The 22912-nt window shown below is 43.5% G+C and overlaps 1 protein-coding gene across 2 annotated transcripts in view; it reads right to left on the bottom strand.

The window, feature by feature from the left end:
* Positions 1 to 5901: 5901 nt before the first annotated feature.
* Positions 5902 to 22912, bottom strand: part of LOC311140690 (triple functional domain protein-like) — a 78880-nt gene continuing 61869 nt past the window's right edge. The window contains exons 31-51 of one of the 2 annotated variants that reach the window (XM_084175867.1): positions 20720 to 21003; positions 20334 to 20504; positions 19087 to 19182; positions 18571 to 18719; positions 18273 to 18339; positions 17823 to 17926; positions 17614 to 17683; positions 17246 to 17335; positions 16911 to 17054; positions 16670 to 16747; positions 15681 to 15872; positions 15308 to 15485; positions 14116 to 14912; positions 10944 to 11191; positions 10613 to 10754; positions 10445 to 10472; positions 9893 to 10055; positions 9573 to 9694; positions 9144 to 9423; positions 8756 to 8894; positions 5902 to 8563 (exon numbers count right to left, since the gene is read on the bottom strand). In XM_084175867.1, the coding sequence (XP_084031993.1) occupies positions 8006 to 8563; positions 8756 to 8894; positions 9144 to 9423; positions 9573 to 9694; positions 9893 to 10055; positions 10445 to 10472; positions 10613 to 10754; positions 10944 to 11191; positions 14116 to 14912; positions 15308 to 15485; positions 15681 to 15872; positions 16670 to 16747; positions 16911 to 17054; positions 17246 to 17335; positions 17614 to 17683; positions 17823 to 17926; positions 18273 to 18339; positions 18571 to 18719; positions 19087 to 19182; positions 20334 to 20504; positions 20720 to 21003 (4100 nt within the window). In that variant the 3' untranslated portion in view covers positions 5902 to 8005. The remainder of the gene's footprint in view (positions 8564 to 8755; positions 8895 to 9143; positions 9424 to 9572; positions 9695 to 9892; positions 10056 to 10444; positions 10473 to 10612; positions 10755 to 10943; positions 11192 to 14115; positions 14913 to 15307; positions 15486 to 15680; positions 15873 to 16669; positions 16748 to 16910; positions 17055 to 17245; positions 17336 to 17613; positions 17684 to 17822; positions 17927 to 18272; positions 18340 to 18570; positions 18720 to 19086; positions 19183 to 20333; positions 20505 to 20719; positions 21004 to 22912) is intronic. The other variant, XM_084175868.1, reaches the window with a different exon arrangement.

Here is a 22912-nt window from a genome sequence, read left to right as displayed (position 1 = left end):
CTTTCTCTCAACCAGCTTCATGAGGTAGTTACCTGGAATGCTTTTCCAACAGTCTTGAAGGAGCTCCCACATATGCTGAGCACTTGTTGGCTGCTTTTTCTTCACTCTGCGGTCCAACTCATCCCAAACCATCTCAATTGGGAGCACTTCATCACTCTCCTTCTTGATCAAATAGCCCTTACACAGCCTGGAGGTGTGTTTTGAGTCATTGTTCTGTTGAAAAACAAATTATAGTCCCACTAAGCGCAAACCAGATGGGATGGCGTATCGCTGCAGAATGCTGTGGTAGCCATGCTGGTTAAGTGTGCCTTGAATTCTAAATAAATCACAGACAGTGTCACCAGCAAAGCACCCCCACACCATAACACCTCCTCCTCCATGCTTCACGGTGGGAACCACACATGCGGAGATAATCCGTTCACCTACTCTGCGTCTCACAAAGACACGGCGGTTGGAACCAAAAATCTGTGATTTGGACTCATCAGACCAAAGGACACATTTCCACCGGTCTAATGTCCATTGCTCGTGTTTCGTGGCCTAAGCAAGTCCCTTCTTCTCATTGGTGTCTTTTAGTAGTGGTTTCTTTGCAGCAATTCGACCATGAAGGCCTGTTTCACGCAGTCTCCTCTGAACAGTTGATGTTGAGATGTGTCTGTTACTTGAACTCTGTGACGCCTTTACAGTGGGGAAAAAAAGTATTTAGTCAGCCACCAATTGTGCAAGTTCTCCCACTTAACAAGATGAGAGAGGTCTGTAATTTTCATCATAGGTACACGTCAACTATGACAGACAAATTGAGATTTTTTTTTCAAGAAAATCACATTGTAGGATTTTTAATGAATTTATTTGCAAATTATGGTGCAAAATAAGTATTTGGTCACCTACAAACAAGCAAGATTTCTGGCTCTCACAGACCTGTAACAACTTCTTTAAGAGGCTCCTCTGTCCTCCACTCGTTACCTGTATTAATGGCACCTGTTTGAACTTGTTATCAGTATAAAAGACACCTGTCCACAACCTCAAACAGTCACACTCCAAACTCCACTATGGCCAAGACCAAAGAGCTGTCAAAGGACACCAGAAACAAAATTGTAGACCTGCACCAGGCTGGGAAGACTGAATCTGCAATAGGTAAGCAGCTTGGTTTGAAGAAATCAACTATGGGAGCAATTATTAGGAAATGGAAGACATACAAGACCACTGATAATCTCCCTCGATCTGGGGCTCCATGCAAGATCTCACCCCGTGGGGTCAAAATGATCACAAGAATGGTGAGCAAAAATCCCAGAACCACACGGGGGGACCTAGTGAATGACCTGCAGAGAGCTGGGACCAAAGTAACAAAGCCTACCATCAGTAACACACTACGCCGCCAGGGACTCAAATCCTGCAGTGCCAGACGTGTCCCCCTGCTTAAGCCAGTACATGTCCAGGCCCGTCTGAAGTTTGCTAGAGTGCATTTGGATGATCCAGAAGAGGATTGGGAGAATGTCATATGGTCAGATGAAACCAAAATATAACTTTTTGGTAAAAACTCAACTCGTTGTGTTTGGAGGACAAAGAATGCTGAGTTGCATCCAAAGAACACCATACCTACTGTGAAGCATGGGGGTGGAAACATCATGCTTTGGGGCTGTTTTTCTGCAAAGGGACCAGGACGACTGATCCGTGTAAAGGAAAGAATGAATGGGGCCATATATCGTGAGATTTTGAGTGAAAACCTCCTTCCATCAGCAAGGGCATTGAAGATGAAACGTGGCTGGGTCTTTCAGCATGACAATGATCCCAAACACACCGCCCGGGCAACGAAGGAGTGGCTTCGTAAGAAGCATTTCAAGGTCCTGGAGTGGCCTAGCCAGTCTCCAGATCTCAACCCCATAGAAAATCTTTGGAGGGAGTTGAAAGTCCGTGTTGCCCAGCGACAGCCCCAAAACATCACTGCTCTAGAGGAGATCTACATGGTGGAATGGGCCAAAATACCAGCAACAGTGTGTGAAAACCTTGTGAAGATTTATAGAAAACGTTTGACCTGTGTCATTGCCAACAAAGGGTATATAACAAAGTATTGAGAAACTTTTGTTATTGACCAAATACTTATTTTCCACCATAATTTGCAAATAAATTCATAAAAAATCCTACAATGTGATTTTCTGGAAAAAAAATTCTCATTTTGTCGGTCATAGTTGACGTGTACCTATGATGAAAATTACAGGCCTCTCTCATCTTTTTAAGTGGGAGAACTTGCACAATTGGTGCTGACTAAATACTTTTTTTCCCCACTGTATTTGGGTTGAGGTGCAGTTAACTCTAATGAACTTATCCTCTGCAGCAGAGGTAACTCTGGGTCTTCCTTTCCTGTGGCGGTCCTCATGAGAGCCAGTTTCATCATAGCGCTTGATGGTTTTTGCGACTGCACTTGAAAAAACGTTAAAAGTTCTTGAAATTTCCGGATTGACTGATCTTCATGACTTAAAGTAATGATGGACTGTCATTTCTCTTTGCTTATTTGAGCTGTTCTTGCCATAATATGGACTTGGTATTTTACCAAATAGGGCTATCTTCTGTATACCACCCCTACCTTGTCACAACACAACTGATTGGCTGAAACGCATTAAGAAGGAAAGAAATTCCACAAATTAACTTTTAACAAGGCACACATGTTAATTGAAATGCATTCCAGGTGACTACCTCATGAAGCTGGTTGAGAGAATGCCAAGAGTGTGCAAAGCTGTCATCAAGGCAAAGGGTGGCTACTTTGAAGAATCTCAAATATAAAATATATATTTTGATTTGTTTAACACTTTTCTGGTTACTACATGATTCCATATGTGTTATTTCATAGTTTTGATGTCTTCACTATTATGCTACAATGTAAAAAATTGTACAAATAAAGAAAAACCCTGGAATGAGTAGGTGTGTCCAAACTTTTGACTGGTAGTTTATATATACACACATGCATACATTACATACATACATACATACATACATACATACATACATACATATATATATATACATACATATATATATATATATATATACATATATATATATGTATATACATATATATATATATATACATATATATATACATATATATATACATATATATATATATATATATACATATATATATACATATATATATATATATATATATACATATATATATATATATATATATATACATATATATATATATATATATATATATATATATATATATATATATATATATATATATGTGTATGTGGTCAGAAACTATACTACATGATAAAGTTATAAAGATTTCCATTTGCTGTTATCATCCAGAGCCTTGCTGTAATAGACTGACACAAGGTTCAATTGCCATGACGCACTTATTAAACACCAGCTCAGTATGCCCCCTAGTGGGGAAGCCACTGTATTTTTGTGTGTGTGAAAACATTGAAAACAGGATAAAATCGCTGAAGATCACCTGAGCTTGCTGAGATGGCTCAGTAGCTGTGGTTGCATGCAAAACAGCAGCTGCTTTCGCTCTAAGAAGAGCTCTGTTGATTTCACACCTGATAAGGCAGAAGGGAAGTACATGCACTACACCTCGGTTAAATACAAACACAGGAACTGTCCCTAAACAACCTTCAAATGTATACCTTTTTAAAATCACACTTGATCAATTGTTACATTTAATTTTTTTCTGCATGAGCAACATGATTAACTGAATGAAACATCTAATTCAAGATCAGTTCATAATTTGAGCAATCAATTAGGTTAAACAGATGATTTTGGACATTAATAGTTCATGACAGCTGCTGAGTTTTTTAAACGTAATTCAAAAATGACTTGAACTTAACAGCCAAACCCGAGGATGGGGTTAACATCTATGATCTTTTCTGGCATCAAACATCATAGTTAAGTCTGAGGGGTCTGAAAGGGAAATGTATTGTATATCACACCTACATTAATCGGTAATCATTCTAAACATCATGAATGACTTTGGTTTGAAGTGCCTTTTGAAATAGTGGGAGGGGAAAGAACAGTTCAGTACTTTTTCAAACACATTTCCAATGAATAATCTTTGGTGCAAATTGACTGCACAACGCCTGCACCTTGGAGATAAGATCACAAACACTGTCTCTGGTTTCTCATATCTTGTTTATCTTCGATAGAGATCTGATTCAGATGAGAAACATCCAGTTAGTAAGTTGTGGACACCACACACACCTCCTATTCTCTTTGCTTCAATAACTGTCAACAACTGTCATGTTTCTCTCAGATATGAATGTTTATAAGGTTATAACCTTATAAACATTCATATCTGAGAGAAACATGACAGTTGTTGACAGTTGTTGACAGTTAACTCCTTGTGTCCTTGATATACATACAGTGGCTTCACACCACTTGACTTTTTCAGCCTGAATTTAATATGTATTCAATTGAGATTTTGTTTTAGAAATTTTTACAAATTAATAAAAAATGAAAAGCTGAAATGTCTTGAGTCATAAAGTTTTAACCCCTTTGTTATGGCAAGGTTCAGGAGTAAAAATTTGCTTAACAAGTAACATAATAAGTTGCATGGACTCTGTGTGCAATAATAGTGTTTAACATGATTTTAATGACTACCTCATCTCTGTACCCCACACATACAATTATCTGTAAGGTCCCTCAGTTGAGCAGTGAATTTCAAATACATATTCAACCACAAAGACCAGGGAGGTTTTCCAATTCCTTGCAAAGAAATGCACCTATTGGTAGATGGGTAAACATTTTAAAAAGCAGACGCTGAATACCCCTTTGAGCATGGTGAAGTTATTAATGACACTTTGGATGGTGTATCAATACACCCAGTCACTACAAAGATACAGGCGTCCTTCCTAACTCAGTTGCCAGAGGGTAAAGAAATCACTCAGGGATTTCACCATGAGGCCAATGGTGACTTTAAAACAGTTACAGAGTTTAATGGCTGTGATAGGAGAAAACTGAGGATGGATCAACAACATTGTAGTTACTCCACAATACTAACCTAAATGAAAATAAGGAAGCCTGTACAGATTAAAAATGACTTCAAAACATGCATCCTGTTTGCAATAAGTAAAACTGCAAAAGTAAAACTGCAAAAAATGTGCTAAAGAAATGAACTTTATGTCCTGAAGCATTATGTTTTGGGAAAATCAAACACAACACATCACTGAGTATCACTCTTCATTTTTCAAGCATGGTGGTAGCTGCATCACGTTATGGGTATGCTTGTCATCGGCAAGTTAGTTTTTTTAGGATAAAAATAAATGGAATAGAGCTAAGCACAGGCAAAATCCTAGAAGAAAATCTAGTTCAGTCTGCTTTCCAACAGACACTGGGAGACAAATTCACCTTTCAGCAGGACAATAACCTAAAACACAAGGCCAAATATACACTGGAGTTGCTTACCAATATAACATTGAATCTTCCTGAGTGGCCTAGTTACAGTTTGACTTAAATCGGCTTGAAAATCTATGGCAAGACTTGAAAATGGATGTCTAGCAATGATCAACAACTAACTTGACAGAGCTTGAAGAATAAAAAAAAAAAAAAGGGCAAATATTGTACAATCCAGGTGTGCAAAGATCTTAGTGACTTACCCAGAAAGACTAACAGCTGTAATCGCTGCCAAATGTGATTCTAACATGTATTGACTCAAGAGTGTGAATACTTATGTAAATTAGATATGTCTGTATTTAAGTTTCAATACATACGCAAAAAATTCTAAAAACATGTTTTCACTTTGTAATTATGGGGTATTGTGTGTAGATGGGTGAGAAAAAATAAATATTTAATCCATTTTGAATTCAGGCTGTAACACAACAAAATGTAGAATAAGTCATGGGGTATGAATACTTTCTGAAGGCACTGTACATACATAAATATGAAAAAAACTTCCAAGGGTATGTTCCATACGTTTAATGGCAAAATAACTGAGGACTAAATAAAATATTTACAGCACGTAATGTGTAAACACAATTTCTGTACAAAGAAATATACATGCAAAAGTAAAAATAAGTCATTTAACATTCAAAATGACATAGTATGTATAAAATATGATGAGGTTACATCCAGGTTCCCATGTTCGTCGTCCATGTCTGTACAGCTTTACAAAATGAATAAATAAGAGGACACAAAATGGGACTGTACAGGTTAACAAACACATTCATTGTATCACTGTGACTACTGCCTTGACATAGACATGAAACTTTGATAACCTTGTCAAGCTTAAAAGGAACTACAGCTGTTTCGTCCGCCTCTCCAGACCAATTGACTGGCACTTTAAAATCTGTTTGAACTCATACAATGATTAATTCACTGAAAACTGCTAGGTCATGGTCACTCAGATAAAGGGTAGGGTAATAGTGCCGCAACGTCCATGCACAATTATTGTAACGTTGGTACAATGTTGTGGACAGTTTTTTTTTGGTTCAAACCAAAGGCTAGGCAGAGAATGCTATCCCAAGTTTATCTTAAGTTAAACCAAGATGTTGATCATTGCAACACAAATGTCTAGCAAAATACATAACTTAAAAAGTCAAACAAACTTACACAACAATCACCACTTTGTGCACAGCTTGAGAAGAGAAGTGTTTGAAATGTTAATTAGGTATGCAGTAACAACCAACCACTAAACAACGTTCTTACAACGCTAATAAATAAAGCCACTGTGAACCAATGTAAACATCTATCTCTAGGTTCAGCATGGTTTTCATAACTTAACATGGTACATTATATAACACATTTAAAGAGGGTAAAGTACAGTTAACTTTGGTATAGTTACAGAAAATAAAACAAAAACAATGACAAACTGAAAGAATAAGTGCCAATAGAGATACACATCTTTTTTCTTATTTTACATTATTTGCGAAACCTGCATTTTAGGTTTCCAAGATATTAATACTGAACTTAATACGGAAAAGAGTAACACAATACATACATCTACTGCAGTACCAGGTACGTACATGCCTTTTTAGATTACGGATACAACACAAGTCTTCATAAATAGTTGCATACATGTTAAAGCTGCAACATTGCACATGAGCAATTAATGCAAAATACTAGTGCATTTATATAAGTATTTCTGGTAGTGAGGGTTTAAGTCATTTGATTGGCATGAGGAGGAGTTAGTCTCCCTCACACCTCTCTTCCATTGGCAGGACTTTCTATTCAGCTAACAAAACAGAGAATGAAGGCAGGAACACATTATTTACAGAGTAAGGCGGATGTATCAGAAATCTAAAGAGCTTTTCCAATAGTGTTATAGCTTTTAGTTGTTTGTTTGCTTGCTTGTTTATTTGTTTCTCTGCTGAGGTCTGACTAAAAATAGCATAATTGTACTAACTGTTAAAGGTCCATACAATAAGCAAGGCCAGTACAAAGCATTTGCTGATTTATTGTATGTTAATCAACTACAACTACAATGAGTTAGGTCTCTAACTGGTTCTAGAAGTAGTGTTCTAAAGCAACAACCCTGTGGTGGGTCGGTGGTGCTTTGTTCATATGTCCCATTCATTTTTGTTTTCATTCTTTTTAATAACCTTTGAAAAGGTATATGAATAAAGACATTTCTTTGTTTCTTCACTATACATTTTCTTTACAAAAAGTAATCTCTCATTACAAAAAACTTTTTCTTATATTCAACCAAAAGCAACCCGATATTACAGTATCGGTTTGTAATACTATCCAAACACAAGGCTTGTTCTCACTGGCTCTCGAGAAAGCTTTGTTTTCCCTGTTAGTCAAGTTTGAAATACTTTCAAATAGTTCATCTTCTTGTGCAGGCATATAGCCATCATCCATACAAAGGTGAGGGTGGAAGGGAAGTATCTAAATCTCTTGGGGGGAAAATGTCAGTCAAAAATATTAAAAGCAGTCAGCAGTCAGCAGTCAGCAGCAGCAGGATGCTGGGTAACATAGTTCTAAGAAAGTGGCGTAGTTGGCTGAGAGAGGATGAGATCATCAATGTGACTCGGTGGTTTCTGGGTACTGTAGTCCTCTAACCTGCTCATATCTGGTTGAGGAGTCTGCTGTGAAGGAAGGTCTTGATGCTGCCCATGGGCCTGACGTCGTTCTGGTGTTTCCGCCGCTCGATGAAGGAGATGAGTCTGGAAGTGTCGATGCATCCTGGGTGTTGGTTTTGGTGGTGGTGGGAGTCCCATGGCTGCAGCCAGGGCTCCTGAAGGCATGCGGTGGCCGAAGGTCTCCGGTCCGGCTCGCCCTGTAGGAGGAGACACACAAAATCCCTGGCCGCCTGGCTCACACCCTGGAAGTAGTCATGGGGGAAGCTGAAGTCCAGACGACAGATGTTCAGGCATGTCTCCTCAGCGCTCTCGTCCAGGAAGGGAGATGCCCCGCTCAGCACCACATATGTCACAACTCCCAGGCTCCAGAGGTCAGAGGTCAGGGAGACAGGCTGGCCCAGGACCAGCTCCGGGGCTGAGAATTCTGGGCTGCCCAGTAGAGGGTGGATGTAGTGGCCGCTGTTCAGCTGGACGGCATCCCCGAAGTCTGTCAGCTTGACCACAGGCTGGGCAGAGGTCTGCTCCACTAACACGTTCTCAGGCTAAAGGGATACACACCGATACCCACGCAGATACACACGCAGATACACGCAAAGAAAGATATGATTAAGAATTGACCCATGATGGGAGTATTAGCTTTGCTTAAGAACAATCAGTTAGACATCATACTGTTTCATACAGTACAAAATCAAATTGAACTCCTACTCCTACATGTTACAGTCTCTGTGACTCACCTTCAAGTCCAAGTGAGCTATCCTCCAGCTATGCAGGTAGTGTAAAGCTTCTAGAATGTCCCTAAGGTACAAGGCCACCTTCTCTTCAGTGAGGTTACCCCAGCTGACTATGTAGTCCAGGAGACGACCTTGATCGGCCCTGCAGACACAAAGCACCAGAGAGAGACAACCTTAGCCCACCGATTTAGTAGATGTACACGAGGGCTATTCTATTTCAATTCAGGAATTCTAATTCAAATTTTACTCAATAATCATAATGAATACAGTGTATGCATCCCAAATGGTACCTATTCCCTCTGAAGTGTACTACTTTTGATTAGTTAAAAGTAGTGCACTATATAGGGAATAGGGTGCCATTTGGGGCCCATCTACAGTTTTTCTAACGTACATCTCCAGCACTAGCACGTAGCTGGTGGCTGTCTCGAAGGTGTCCAGCAGGCCGACCAGGTGGGGGTGTTCCAGACACTGTAGTATCCTCAGTTCCTGGAGCACCTGCTCACGCCGCATCAACCGCTTGTTGACATGTTTGGCTGCTACGGCACGCTTGCTCCCACGCTGGTCACAGCGCTTAGCCACTGAGAACCTTCCCCTGCCCAGTTCCGTGATCTCTGTGTAGAAGGACTCAAAGTTGTTCTTCCAGATCACTTCACTCCCATCGTCGGAGGCCTCTGGGAAAATAGAAACATTTCATGTTAAAATGCAAAAGTACTGAAGAATTCATATTCTGTGTGTAAGTAGTGTGAATATAGAGTATATACTGTACCCCCACAGGAGTCTACAACTCAACTCAACTTAATTTAACTCAACAGTGACTAACCTAAGACTCTGAGGCTGGCGGAGGATGACACGCTGCCCACTACGTTGGTGGCAACACAGGTGTACACCCCGTCATCCTCCACAGACACACCCATGATCCGGAGAGTTGCCTCGCCCGTGTCACTGCAGAGAGAGAAGGGAAGTCACAAGGTAAGTTTCAATAATAGCAACATTGACTTGAATACAACTACAACAGAACGTTGTCTTCCAACAGCTAAGTCATTCTAACGCATTGCAATGATCACTGTAAGTCCCTCTGGAGAAGAGTATCAGCTGAATGACCAAAATGTAATGTAAAATGTCATCACTGCAGATGTGTACCTGTAGGTGATGCTGTAGTGTCCGTTGTTGCTCAAAGTGCTGTGGTCAGGTCCTCTCCAGGTGACCGAGGCTTTGGGTCTTCCACAGACCTTACTCCTCAGAGTGACACTCTCCCCCAGGTCACAGGTCACATCACTCAGGGGCAGCAGGAACTCTGGGGATACTACAAAGGTGACAGACAGACAGACAAGAGGACACGTGAGTTTGACTATGTCACATGCAAACTAGCCTTGCGATATACTAGCGTCCTGTCCAGGGGTTGTACCATACGTAAAAATGTATGCGCACATGACTAAGTCTCTTTAGATAAAAGCGTCTGCTAAATGGCATATTATTATTATTAGATTATTACTTTCTTTTTTCAAGCTGCCTCACGCTACAGAAACAGGAGCGCCTGCACTATGCACTGTTCTGGCTGGGAGGAGGATACTTAAATGCAAACTACACAATCCCAATCTGAGCTACCAATAGACAATAGAAAGTACGCAGTACAATACAAGACAATACAAACGTGCCTTATTGAACCACTGCTTTGTTTAAATGTATACATACCATCGTAGATGTAGTTGGGATTTAGAAGCTGAAAGGAAAATATGAACACAAATAAGTTTATTCTCCAAATTAGCTTGACCACACAGACATTAAATAATTACAACATGAATCCATTAAATGGGGCTTTAAGTCTTACAGCCATACAGGTGATTATCAAATAAACTCTACCTTTACAGAAACTTTATTAGTCAGACAGTCTTGAGACTTGCGGTAGCCGTTTTCCATCTTATTTTCCTTCCTGGTCTCCTTGTCTCTCTTCTCAGACTTTCTCCTGATGCGGAGAGCTGTGTGCCACGAGGATGACTTCCTGCTCCAGACAAGAGAAACAGACAGAAAGAGGAAAGGAAGAGAAAATATTAGCTTATGATTTCTACATCTGTGTCTACTGTTTCACTTTTATGATGGCAGAGCTCATGATGTGAAAATGTATCTTTGGGAAGATATAGCTTTTCATTCATTCATGTTGGTACATGGAGTAGCAGCAGTGTCTGTATCTTACTTGATGGTTCCTTCGGGGAGGTCGGGGATGATGGTGGAGGTGTGACCCAGAACGTAGCCGGGGATCCAGCCCTCGGCGGCAGGGCCCTGCTCGGTGGCGGCCCGGAACACCAGGAACATGTTCTGCTGATTGGAGGCCAGCATCTGGACCACCTCGCCCTGGGAAACACTGATCTCATCCTCCTTCAGGGCCACGTAGTCCTGGGTCACCAGCATGGTGCTGATGCTGCTGCTGCTACTGCTTTCACTCTGGAGGAGGGGGGAGGGGGGGCAGTGGAGGAGGGGGGGCAAGGGGAGCCAGGGGGCAAGATGGGGGAGGAGGGGGAGGCAGGGGAGGAAATGGAGTCAGTAAGGGTTTATAGGTAGGGTTACACAAAGAGAGAGGCATAGAGAGAGAGAGAGAGAGAGAGAGAGAGAGAGAGAGAGAGAGAGAGAGAGAGAGAGAGAGAGAGAGAGAGAGAGAGAGAGAGAGAGAGAGAGAGAGAGAGAGAGAGAGAGAGACGGACAGACAGACAGACAAATGCACGCACACACACACACACACACACACACACAAAGCATTCTGTGAAAATGACTCTAAAAGACAAAACAAATTAAAATGTTATTGATTTGATTGCACATGAGCAGCATTTGTTGTTAATCTGTTTATATGCTAGAGCTCATGGGCAAAGAAGGAGTAATTCGCTACACCCGCAATAACATCTGCTAAATACAGTGGGGAAAAAATGTATTTAGTCAGCCACCAATTGCGCAAGTTCTCCCACTTAAAAAGATGAGAGAGGCCTGTAATTTTCATCATAGGTACACGTCAACTATGACAGACAAAATGAGAAGAAAAAAATCCAGAAAATCACATTGTAGGATTTTTAATGAATTTATTTGCAAATTATGGTGGAAAATAAGTATTTGGTCAATAACAAAAGTTTCTCAATACTTTGTTATATACCCTTTGTTGGCAATGACACAGGTCAAACGTTTTCTGTAAATCTTCACAAGGTTTTCACACACTGTTGCTGGTATTTTGGCACATTCCTCCATGCAGATCTCCTCTAGAGCAGTGATGTTTTGGGGCTGTCGCTGGGCAACACAGACTTTCAACTCCCTCCAAAGATTTTCTATGGGCTTGAGATCTGGAGACTGGCTAGGCCACTCCAGGACCTTGAAATGCTTCTTACGAAGCCACTCCTTCGTTACCCGGGCGGTGTGTTTGGGATCATTGTCATGCTGAAAGACCCAGCCACGTTTCATCTTCAATGCCCTTGCTGATGGAAGGAGGTTTTCACTCAAAATCTCACGATACATGGCCCCATTCATTCTTTCCTTTACACGGATCAGTCGTCCTGGTCCCTTTGCAGAAAAACAGCCCCAAAGCATGATGTTTCCACCCCTATGCTTCACAGTAGGTATGGTGTTCTTTGGATGCAACTCAGCATTCTTTGTCCTCCAAACACGACGAGTTGAGTTTTTACCAAAAAGTTCTATTTTGGTTTCATCTGACCATATGACATTCTCCCAATCCTCTTCTGGATCATCCAAATGCACTCTAGCAAACTTCAGACGGGCCTGGACATGTACTGGCTTAAGCAGGGGGACACGTCTGGCACTGCAGGATTTGAGTCCCTGGCGGCGTAGTGTGTTACTGATGGTAGGCTTTGTTACTTTGGTCCCAGCTCTCTGCAGGTCATTCACTAGGTCCCCCCGTGTGGTTCTGGGATTTTTGCTCACCGTTCTTGTGATCATTTTGACCCCACGTGGTGAGATCTTGCGTGGAGCCCCAGATCGAGGGAGATTATCAGTGGTCTTGTATGTCTTCCATTTCCTAATAATTGCTCCCACAGTTGATTTCTTCAAACCAAGCTGCTTACCTATTGCAGATTCAGTCTTCCCAGCCTGGTGCAGGTCTACAATTTTGTTTCTGGTGTCCTTTGACAGCTCTTTGGTCTTGGCCATAGTGGAGTTTGGAGTGTGACTGTTTGAGGTTGTGGACAGGTGTCTTTTATACTGATAACAAGTTCCAACAGGTGCCATTAATACAGGTAACGAGTGGAGGACAGAGGAGCCTCTTAAAGAAGAAGTTACAGGTCTGTGAGAGCCAGAAATCTTGCTTGTTTGTAGGTGACCAAATACTTATTTTCCACCATAATTTGCAAATAAATCCATAAAAAATCCTACAATGTGATTTTCTGGAGAAAAAAAATCTAAATTTGTCTGTCATAGTTGACGTGTACCTATGATGAAAATTACAGGCCTCTCTCATCTTTTTAAGTGGGAGAACTTGCACAATTGGTGGCTGACTAAATACTTTTTTCCCCCACTGTATGTGTATGTGACCAATACAATTTGATTTGATTTCCAAGCATTCATTACAAAAGGTTCAGAAAGAAGAGTGAGGAAAGTCATACTGTAGCTACTAAAATATGGTTACTACATGTAACATAAATAGACCTTCTGATTTGTAGCCAACAAATAGAAGCGAAGACAAGGTATCCAGAAGTCAGAGAGACAGAGTAGAGTTAACATGGAGTGGGTGTCTCTCAAAGACAGTGAGCGTAGAGAAGAAACAGTCCATTTCAGGAGAGACTGAGCCTGAATAAAGCTTGAAGTGAGGCCAAATGCATTTGGTGTGAGTCAAATGTATTCAGGGGCAAGGCAAGTAGAGAAGGAGAACACGGATGTGTCATCAGGCCCACAGCACCAAGACAGAGAGGAAGCAGCATGATCAGAGCAGGTGAAGTCCAAGTCAAAGATCAATCTTCCATTATATCAGCATTCATTTGCATTTAACCCAGTAAATGCCTTGATGGTTTTTCAGATCAGACCAAAATAGCCTGAAGCAAAGGGACAGCAAAAACTAGAGCCAAGACAGAGGTGGGTGTGTGAAGTTAGGCAAGCAGAGGCAGAGAGTCATACTGGAAACACCAAGGGAGAGGAGAGGACTCCAACATACAGTACAGCAAGAAGAGTTACTGTAGCAGTTAGCTGCTGTACCAGCCAAAAACACTGTTAGTAGAGTCTGAAAGAGAACAGGAAGGATGAAAACTCACACCAAAGGCAAGTTAGTGGACTTAGATAGTTTAGTACGCACTTGTGGTTCAGATGACCCAGGACAAGCCAGTAAGGTGTTAGTAGGGAATAAGCCGGACAGAAGCCTGGGACTCGAGTAGGGCTCTTACCCCGTTGCTCTGGGTGGACTGTATGGACTGCTCACTGGTGGAGGAGCATGTGCTCATGCGGTCTATGTCCTTGCTGTGGGTGGAGTGGCGGTGGCTGTGGCTCTCCCTGTGGCCCAGGGTCGAGTCTCCACTATCACTGGGGTAGGAGAAGGAGCCAGGCCGGCTAGCTGGGGAGGCTGGGACCGCAGTGGCCCAGTAAAAGGAGCCTTTCTGGGCTGGGCTGCCCGGGATGAATCCCTCCTTTATGGGGGAGGTCAGTGGAGAGACTGTCCCTACCCGAGGCTTGGCCAGATTCAGAGGGGCCACAGCCAGCCGTGGGATGGGTGTCTGAGGAGGGTCCTCCCCAGGATAGCTCTCCTTGAAGCTGCCCTCAGCAAAGCCTAAGGACTTGCCATTGCTGTTGCTGCTGGTTCTGCTGCGGGGCCGGGGACCCTCCAGCACTCGCATCTTGGGGACATCTTGGGGCCCCAGGTCCCCCTCTGCAGGGTCAGGAGGGCAGGGAGGCTTGGAGGAGGGAGAGGAGGAAAGGGTCTGTCGGGACCACGTACCTGCTGTCCTTTCCGGGCCGTCAGGGCCCGGGGGGTGGTGGTGGTGGACAGGCTGTGGGATGCGGGAGGAGGGCTGGGGGATGCGCGATGGCCGGCGACTCTGGGGGCCACACAGAGAGTTACTCCCAGGGCCTACTGTGGAACTGCTGCAGCCGCCTCCTGTCAGGCCACTGCTGCTGCTGGGGGCTCCCAGGCCTGGTCCACTGGCCCCCACGTGGTTCCTCTGGTACTCGATAGGGGATGTCAGTGCTGGGGGACACAAAGAGAGAGAGAGAGAGAGAGAGAGAGAGAGAGAGAGAGAGAGAGAGAGAGAGAGAGAGAGAGAGAGAGAGAGAGAGAGAGAGAGAAAGAGAGTCGGAGAGAAAGCGTCAACTCAGTGAGTACACACTGTCTAGCTATGAAACAAATATAAAAACATTCTTTGCATTTTGCATTCGAGTACATCATGCTATAGTTCATATTATGGTGTGTTGTAAACACTTATTTTCTCAGAAAGTTGACCAATTCTATGGAGTGGATGACTACACAGGGAGACAGATGAAACACGGGGTAATCATATGATATGATTATGCTGCCACCTGGGAGAAGCTAGCATAATATCACTACACAGTTAGACAGATGAACTGTGATGTGTCTTCTTTTACCGTTGAGAAAGTTGCGTTGGCTCTCCAGGATCTGGGTGATCTGGTGGACCCACATCTGGCTGACTCCAGGGTTGGCTGAGTGCATCACGTAGGTCTCCACACCGCCACTGGACGACCGGGAGGTCAGAGTGAACTTACAGGGGTCGTCTGTGCTCTCCTCCAGGCCCAGCCAGCTCACCTGGACACACACATACACAATATACAGGAGAGAGGAGGGGATGTGAGTGTTTTCAGAATCAGACAACTATTCAAACCACTTTGGCCCTTAGGGCAATTACTATCCTAGCAATGTCCAGCCCAAAAAGATGCACACACTGCAATATGATCTAAGTGTGATCGATTAGGGAAGATGATCGGGATCGAAGCTCCATACCTTGACGCTGTTCTTGAAGAGGTATCCCGGCTGGGAGTAGCCTTTCTTCTTGTCCAGGGGCTCGCTGAAGATGACGATCTGTTCGAAGAGGAAGACCCTCCTCTCCTTCATCCTGGTGAGTAGCCCCCCGTCCTGATCTGATACCATGAAGGTGTCCTGGAGCAGCAGTCTGCCTTGGGCCACAATCTTACCCTGCATGGGAGAATAACAATGTATTGCCTGTCTGGTTAAATAAAGGTTTAAGGACCAATGCAGCCATTTTATATCAATATCAAATTATTTATGGGTAACAAGTAAGGACCTTACTGTAATAGATTTCCATTAAAATGGGCAAAAGTAGCTTTTAGCAAAACACTATTTCTCAAACAAGAATATTGCTAGGACTGTCTGGGAGTGACCTAAGTGGGGAGGGGTAAACTGAAAACCAGCTGTTATTGGCAGAGAGGTTTGGAACTCTCCTTGTTAATGGTCTATTAACCAATTTACGCATGGTGATGTCACCACGGAAAGCCAAAACTCCCACACATGCAAACCAGCTGATTAGAAGATCCTGTGTAGATTGTATTTTGAATCAGCAACTATCAGGAAATAACACTGATCAAATTTTGTCACACTTTTACAGTGTCAGTTTGATATAAAACACAGGGGAAACAGAATTTTGACAGTACTGGGCCTTTAAATAAAATACATACAAATAAAAGGAGGGAGGACAGAGGACAGCCTCAGCTCAGACTCATTCTTAGCCACTCAGTTGAAATATACATCTTAGAAGCATGCTATTATCATATTATACAATGAGTGAAAAAGGGGAGAGAGAGCAAACCGAAGCCCTTCTCCCATTTATCATTTGATCCATGTGGCTTAACGGCTGAAATCAAATTCAAGTTCAGCTTTTTTGGAAAGTTTGTGACCTTCTATACTGAGCCAGATAGGACTGAAAGACTACATTCTCTATTCCCTGAAGAAGACACGAGGCACGAGAGTCTTACGTCAAAGCCTTGGAGACGCCCAACGTTCATCATGTCGTTGCATCTTTTGGGCACAACACACATGACCTCCACCGCTTTCTGGGGGGAACAGAGAAGAAAGAAAACACAATTTTAGAGGGAAAGAAAACATAATAGCAGCTTTATAACTTTGAGATAAAAACAAAATCATAGCAATATTAATGCTAGTCCATGCTATTAGAGGTGGAAGGTCATCAAATCAAACCCAGATTGTAGTTCTTACTTCCAGCTCAGTAGTATCTACTGCAGCCTTTTTGGAGAACTTAAGTAAATCCTTCAGTAGGAGCTGGTACTTCATGATGCGCTGCACAGGCTTAATGAGAAGATCAGTGATCTGGAGTCTGTGGCCCAGATGCTGCTTGAGCTCCTAAAATTCACAGGGAGCACATTAGGTTTATTTGTACACAGTAAAAAAACAGACTGCGTAAAAATATAACACAGGGTATGAGAACAGGAAACAATGAGGCTCTTATGATGCAGTATGTGCTCCGTTCGAGAGACTGGAATAAACCCACTTGTGGGGTATGTGTGGGGTGGAGTAAGTGTGTGTATTCTTACCTCAAAGTAAGTGTCTATGTACTCAGACACGATGTGCTCTGATTTGGGCTTGTTCTGACAGTACACGATATACATGTGTAACCGTCGCTCCTAGCAGGAAAACAAGGAAACAAAACAAGGGAAATGGTGAGGAAATTGTATTATGGTCCTTGCTATCCGGGATCCTTGGGACGTCCCTACCCCATTAAATTTAAAATGGTTAAGGTAAGGGTTAGGGTTAGGGTTAAGTTTAGGGGTTAAGGTTAGGGTTTAGGGTAGGGACGTCCCAAGGATCTCGGATAGCACTAACCTTGTTATGATGCACAGCACAGTGACATCCACTACTGATAGTATATTTTGGCCAATGAAAATCATCAAATCTCTCTTACTTGTTTGACGAACAGGGGAGCCAGCCTATCAGGATCCTCCAGGCACTTCTCTAGCTCTCCCAGGAAGAAGCTGTGGCCAATCAGAGAAGAGTATTGTGAGAAAAGTGAAAGAAATCAATGCTGTGGGATATTTTACATTAGCTATACTAATACAAAAGTCAAACTAATAATAACGCTAGTCCTGTAGATAGGTACTATTCTCGTCTTACTCTCGGTGCCAGTCGTAGATCTGGTGGATATTCCCAAACACTATCTTGTCTTTTCCCCTCATGTCGTCTGGCACGCCGTCCTCCTTCATTTTGCTGATGTAGCCCTGAAGGGGAGATAAGACATTCAGGTGACCACAGGACAGCCAATACTATTCCATAGCCCTGTCCACAAACAACCTCTACCCCTTAGGGCACTTGTGGTGATCTGCTAGGATTTGATAGTTATACGCACTATGTTCAGAGGGCAAGGTGGAGCTGTTACCATATTGCTTATACCTATTCAGTTCATTTAGATTCATAAGGAGAGCCTAGGGGTCGTAAGGATTAGGGATTGTTTTGTGGACGGGACCTACAGTAGCACTTTGACCAAGTCTAGAACGTGAACAGAGTGTGATGGAGAGGAATGAGTCATTGATTATGGGCCTAAAGTAAGAAAGATTGTGTTCTCACCTCCACCACTGAACCCAGGTCTCTCACATAGTCCCTCTCTGTCTCCACCAGCTCCAGTAACACATAGCTGTAGGGGAGAGAGGTGAAGTAAACAGTGGATGGATTAGCTAGACCACCACAGGACAGTTTTATCTGATGGCTCAGGGCATATTCTAGGCTATGAGACCATAGAAATAGAATGACTAGAAAGGGCCCATCACCGGTCCAGCCATTACGGCCTCATTAGCTTGAATGAGGGCAACCCTTCTAGTCATTCTATTTCTATGTATGAGACGTTGCGGAGTGAAACTGAACTCACTGGCGTCTCTTGAGGAAACCCGACTTGCGCTCGTCCATCTCATCGATGGGGGACGAGGAGGACAGGAGGGAGTTGTCGGAGGGATTGAGGGAGGGGCTGCTGCTGTCCCCTTGTTCCACAGAGAGAGAGCTGGGACGGTCCTCCAGGGACTGAGAGAGAGAGAGAAAGAAAGAGAGAGAGAGAGAGAGCACTTAGTGTATATTCATTGTGCACATGCAGTGAGTAAGCTGAGCTTCTCCATACAATCAATGTGCTAGCAGAGAGAGCAGTGGTGTTACTGCTATGATGGTGTGACAAAGTATGGGAGCATTAAAGTGTTGTGCCAGGTCTTATGTAGAGAAGCAGTCAGTTGGTGTGGTGACTTAAATGGTTCACAGATGACTGGTGGGCCATGGCCATGGCACCATGACACGTCACATCCACCCTGGCACCAGACTGAGCTGAGCTGGCAGTGTGTGTGTGTGTGCGTGCGTAACTGACAGCACTGTGGTAGACAGATGGATGGCTGGGTCTTACCATCTTACTCTTGACCAGCTCCTCGATGGCACTGACCAGCTCAGCCGCACTGGGTGTCTCTGAACTACTGGGTCGGCCCGATAGACGAGAGGCCGCCTGGGAGGGAGAGAGAGAGACAGATAGACACAGAGAGACAGACAGACAGAGAGAGAGAGAGAGAGAGAGAGAGAGAGACAGAGACAGAGACAGAGACAGAGACAGAGACAGAGACAGAGAAAGGAGAGAGAGTGAGAGAGAGAGCGAGAGAGAGAGAGGGGTGGATGTGGTTTAATGTTTACACTCTACATTTGATTAATATGTTCTGGAAAGTATTTGTCACTGTATTCAATAGTTTTCTACATATTACACATATTACAGTACATGATGACATCACTGCATCATACATTCATTTCTTAGAGAAGCTCACCATTGACGTGTTTTGACCCCGCCCGACATTCCAAATGTCCCCATAAGGAATGGGTGTGGTCTCCCTAATCAGGGCCAAATAGGGGCCTAGTGGGGGCCAGGCTAGCATGGAGGATACAGGGGACGAGGCAGGGGTTGGGGTTGGTTGGAGCGAGGTTCTGAGCACTTGCACCACAGTGGAGCACATGACTGAACAATGTACATGTGCTGTTAAATACTCCATTACAACAGGGGTAACCCGGGCAACAGGCCAGTCACAAGCACAGCTAGTCCGGCAAAACGATAGCAACAGGCTAAACTAAACAAGGCCAGGTCTTTAAAGGGGTAGTCAGTCAGTTCTAGTCAAACTTCACTAACTACAGCAAATGGAGTATTCGTCACATCTGCAACAATAGTCATAGAAAAACATAGGGCAGCGAGGGTGAGGAGATAGCATGACTGAGGATGGACGGCTGGGAACTAAATTGGGGGAGTGTGACTAGAGCGTAGGCAGTTACATGGAAAGGTACGGGAACTGAGACAAAACAGAGGCAGAACAAAAATCAACATAATGCTGGTAAAGTTAAAGTTAAGAAAAGAAGAGAAAACAATTATATTAGTGTCAAAGAAACGCCTATCGCTCTAGTTACCATAACTGGTATGTGATGATGAGTGAATGAAGCTAAACTGCATCTGTATAAAATATCTACCTTTTCAGACAAACTGGTCTAAAAGAAATACATTCATTGATTTACCAATGTCTCTTTTTATTTTCTAAAAGATTTTACAGGAAAGACGATTGTCCCCTCTTTGATATACTCTAACTAAACCTCATGGAGGCCTGTTAAGTGTGTGAGTCTCACCTTGTCGTCCTGAGAGTCAGCTTGCAGCAGGCTGTGTTGTTGGATGGCCATGGGGGGAGGCAGGGGTACAGCATCAGCCCCCTCCTCTCCCTCCTCCTCCCCACAGCTCTGCATCCCAGAGGAGGAGGACTTGGACAGAGTCCCACTGCTCAGCCCCTCGTTCCTCATCCTCTGTAGAGGGACAACGACAACAGAGTTTACAACAAAATAGAACACAATCGGCTCAAAATAAAGGAGAGAAGGAAATTAGGGAGAGATTTAGTGTTGAATAGATCAAGAAAAAGAGAAAGAAAGGCAGTGATATATGAGAGATAGAAGGAGAGATAAAGATAGAGAGACAGAGAGGAAGAGGTAAACTAAACGTGAAGGTGACCAATCGAACGGACCTCCTCGATGGTCTCGTCCTGTGGCGTGGCGGCGTTGTCGTCCGAGTCTTTCTGGGAGCCGGCAGAGTCTGCGTTCTTTCCGCGTCCGTCACGGTTCTTCTTGTGCTTGTGGGCCAGCTTCTTGACGTGTCCGTCGGCCTTGCCGCTGCTCAGGCGCCTCACGGGGCTGGTCAGCCACTTCCTCAGCGTGTTGCCCGGTCGCTTGGGCCCCGGGGAGCTGTGGAAGCCCAGGGTGTGGCTGGCGCCGGGCTGGATGGCATCGTTACTGGACACAGACAGGGTGTCTGCAGGGGGAGAGACATGGAGAGAGAGAGAAAGAGAAGGAGAAAGAAAAAGAGAGAGAGAGAGAGAGAGAGAGAGAGAGAGAGAGAGAGAGAGAAGGAGAGAGAGAGAGGTCAGTCACAGTGCACAGTGCATAGTATCTTGGGAATGGGTCTGAATTCAGCTATGAGGACACCAATGAGATTAGATGCACTTTTGCAAGGTACATCATTACCTAGGAGGCATAATTCCTTATTTATCTATACTCAGACATTCCATTTTAGTACATGATGGTTAGAATGTAGCATCACATCCTAACATTGCGTGTCCACCCTCAGCATTGAAGCGTCTATCGATAGATATTCCTCCTTTGAAAGTGAACTGGGTGAACCTCATTTTAAAAACCATGGCATACACAACATTATATAAAAGTTGCATAAGCTATTCTCTGTGTGTGTGTGTGTGTGTGTGTGTGTGCATCTAATTTAGGCTGCATGCCCACCACCTCCCTCTTCTGTGGTTCTATCTCCCCTGAGAGGTGTGGGAGAGGACTTAGCTGAGGCTGTGGGTTTAAATGTGAGGCTGTGTGGGGTGCTTCTGCTGATGTAAACTGAGGGATGGATAGATTGCTCAGGTCCCAGCTTCATAGAAATGTTGTATCCTTCAAAAACAGGTTGTGCCAAAGGTTTGTCTATTGGGGCTCGCCTCATTTGTTGACGGGTGATGGAGATGACCGAACTGACATTTTGATGAATAGACGGATACGTAGTGCATTCTCCATGTGTTTTTTCTGTCTCTGTGTGGCCGGGGCCTTAGCCCACTGGTGGCAGTAGAGTAAAGTTTCTAGTGAGGTGACCTCTGTGTTCTCAGCGGTTGGCTCTGTCTCTCAGTGAACTGAACTCTGTGTAACCAGATCCTCCTACTGAACTCATCTAACCATAACAGCTTCTGACAGGGTATGATGACCATCCTGGAAGGGTCAGGGTTCACCAACAGTGCACCACTCGCTCAGTAAAAATAACATGTACCTATGCTGCCATGAGAAAAGATGACAGGCCTCTTAAAGAATCTTAGAACTTATAACATTGAGAAACGAATCAATTCAAAACAACAACATACGAGCAGAGAAATCTCTAACACTCCTATACAAATCCGAGTGGGATAGAAGGTGATGGCTCTGAATTGACCCCATGGGTATCATGTACTGATCAGGCCTTTGGCATGGACTGATCGCACACGCATATCTTGCTGATACAAAGACTGAACAGGGTGCTGCTGCTGCTAGTGCATCATAAGGCAGAGTGGGTCTCAGCAAGGAGAGAGGAGTGTGTGACTTATTTTTCATTTGTAGAGTGAGATTCAGGCTAAAAGGAGGTTACACCCATGGCCATGTCGAAAGGGTTTCTCTTAGCAGCCAAGAGCAATCTCAGGAGATGTTCTCAAGCCAGGCCATGGCTGATTTCATGAAGTCTCTACAGCTGTTTTCCTAAAGCTACAGCACAGTAAATTACTTCCATACTTTTTCAAAATGTTGCGCAAACAAGTCAGCCTGGATGGCGCGCCAAATGACAGACAGTGTATGAATAGAGTTTCCCTTCAGTTCCAGATTTATTTGATACTATGTTGGACTATGTTGTTTTAAGATGTGTTTGAATAGACAGTTTTAATTCATCATTCCAGATGGCACTATGTTTGCTACAATCTTTTTGATGTGCATGCAAGGGTGCCATTTTCACAAAATGATTCAAGGTGTCATTTGACTGCTTTATGATGTCACAATATGTCTGCTGAAATGGTCTGTGGCTGCATTTCATTGGCTCCTGCAGGCTCTTATACTCAGACAGGGTTGGATTGTGACATCATGACAGTCTAATGATGTCAAATGGCACTCAAATGATGTCACAATGGGACTGCTGAGGTTGATCTGAGGCT

Source organism: Coregonus lavaretus (assembly GCF_964263955.1).
Source record: "Coregonus lavaretus genome assembly, chromosome: 13".
NCBI classification, from domain to species: Eukaryota; Metazoa; Chordata; class Actinopteri; order Salmoniformes; family Salmonidae; genus Coregonus; species Coregonus lavaretus.
This window is presented reverse-complemented; position numbering and strand designations above follow the sequence as displayed.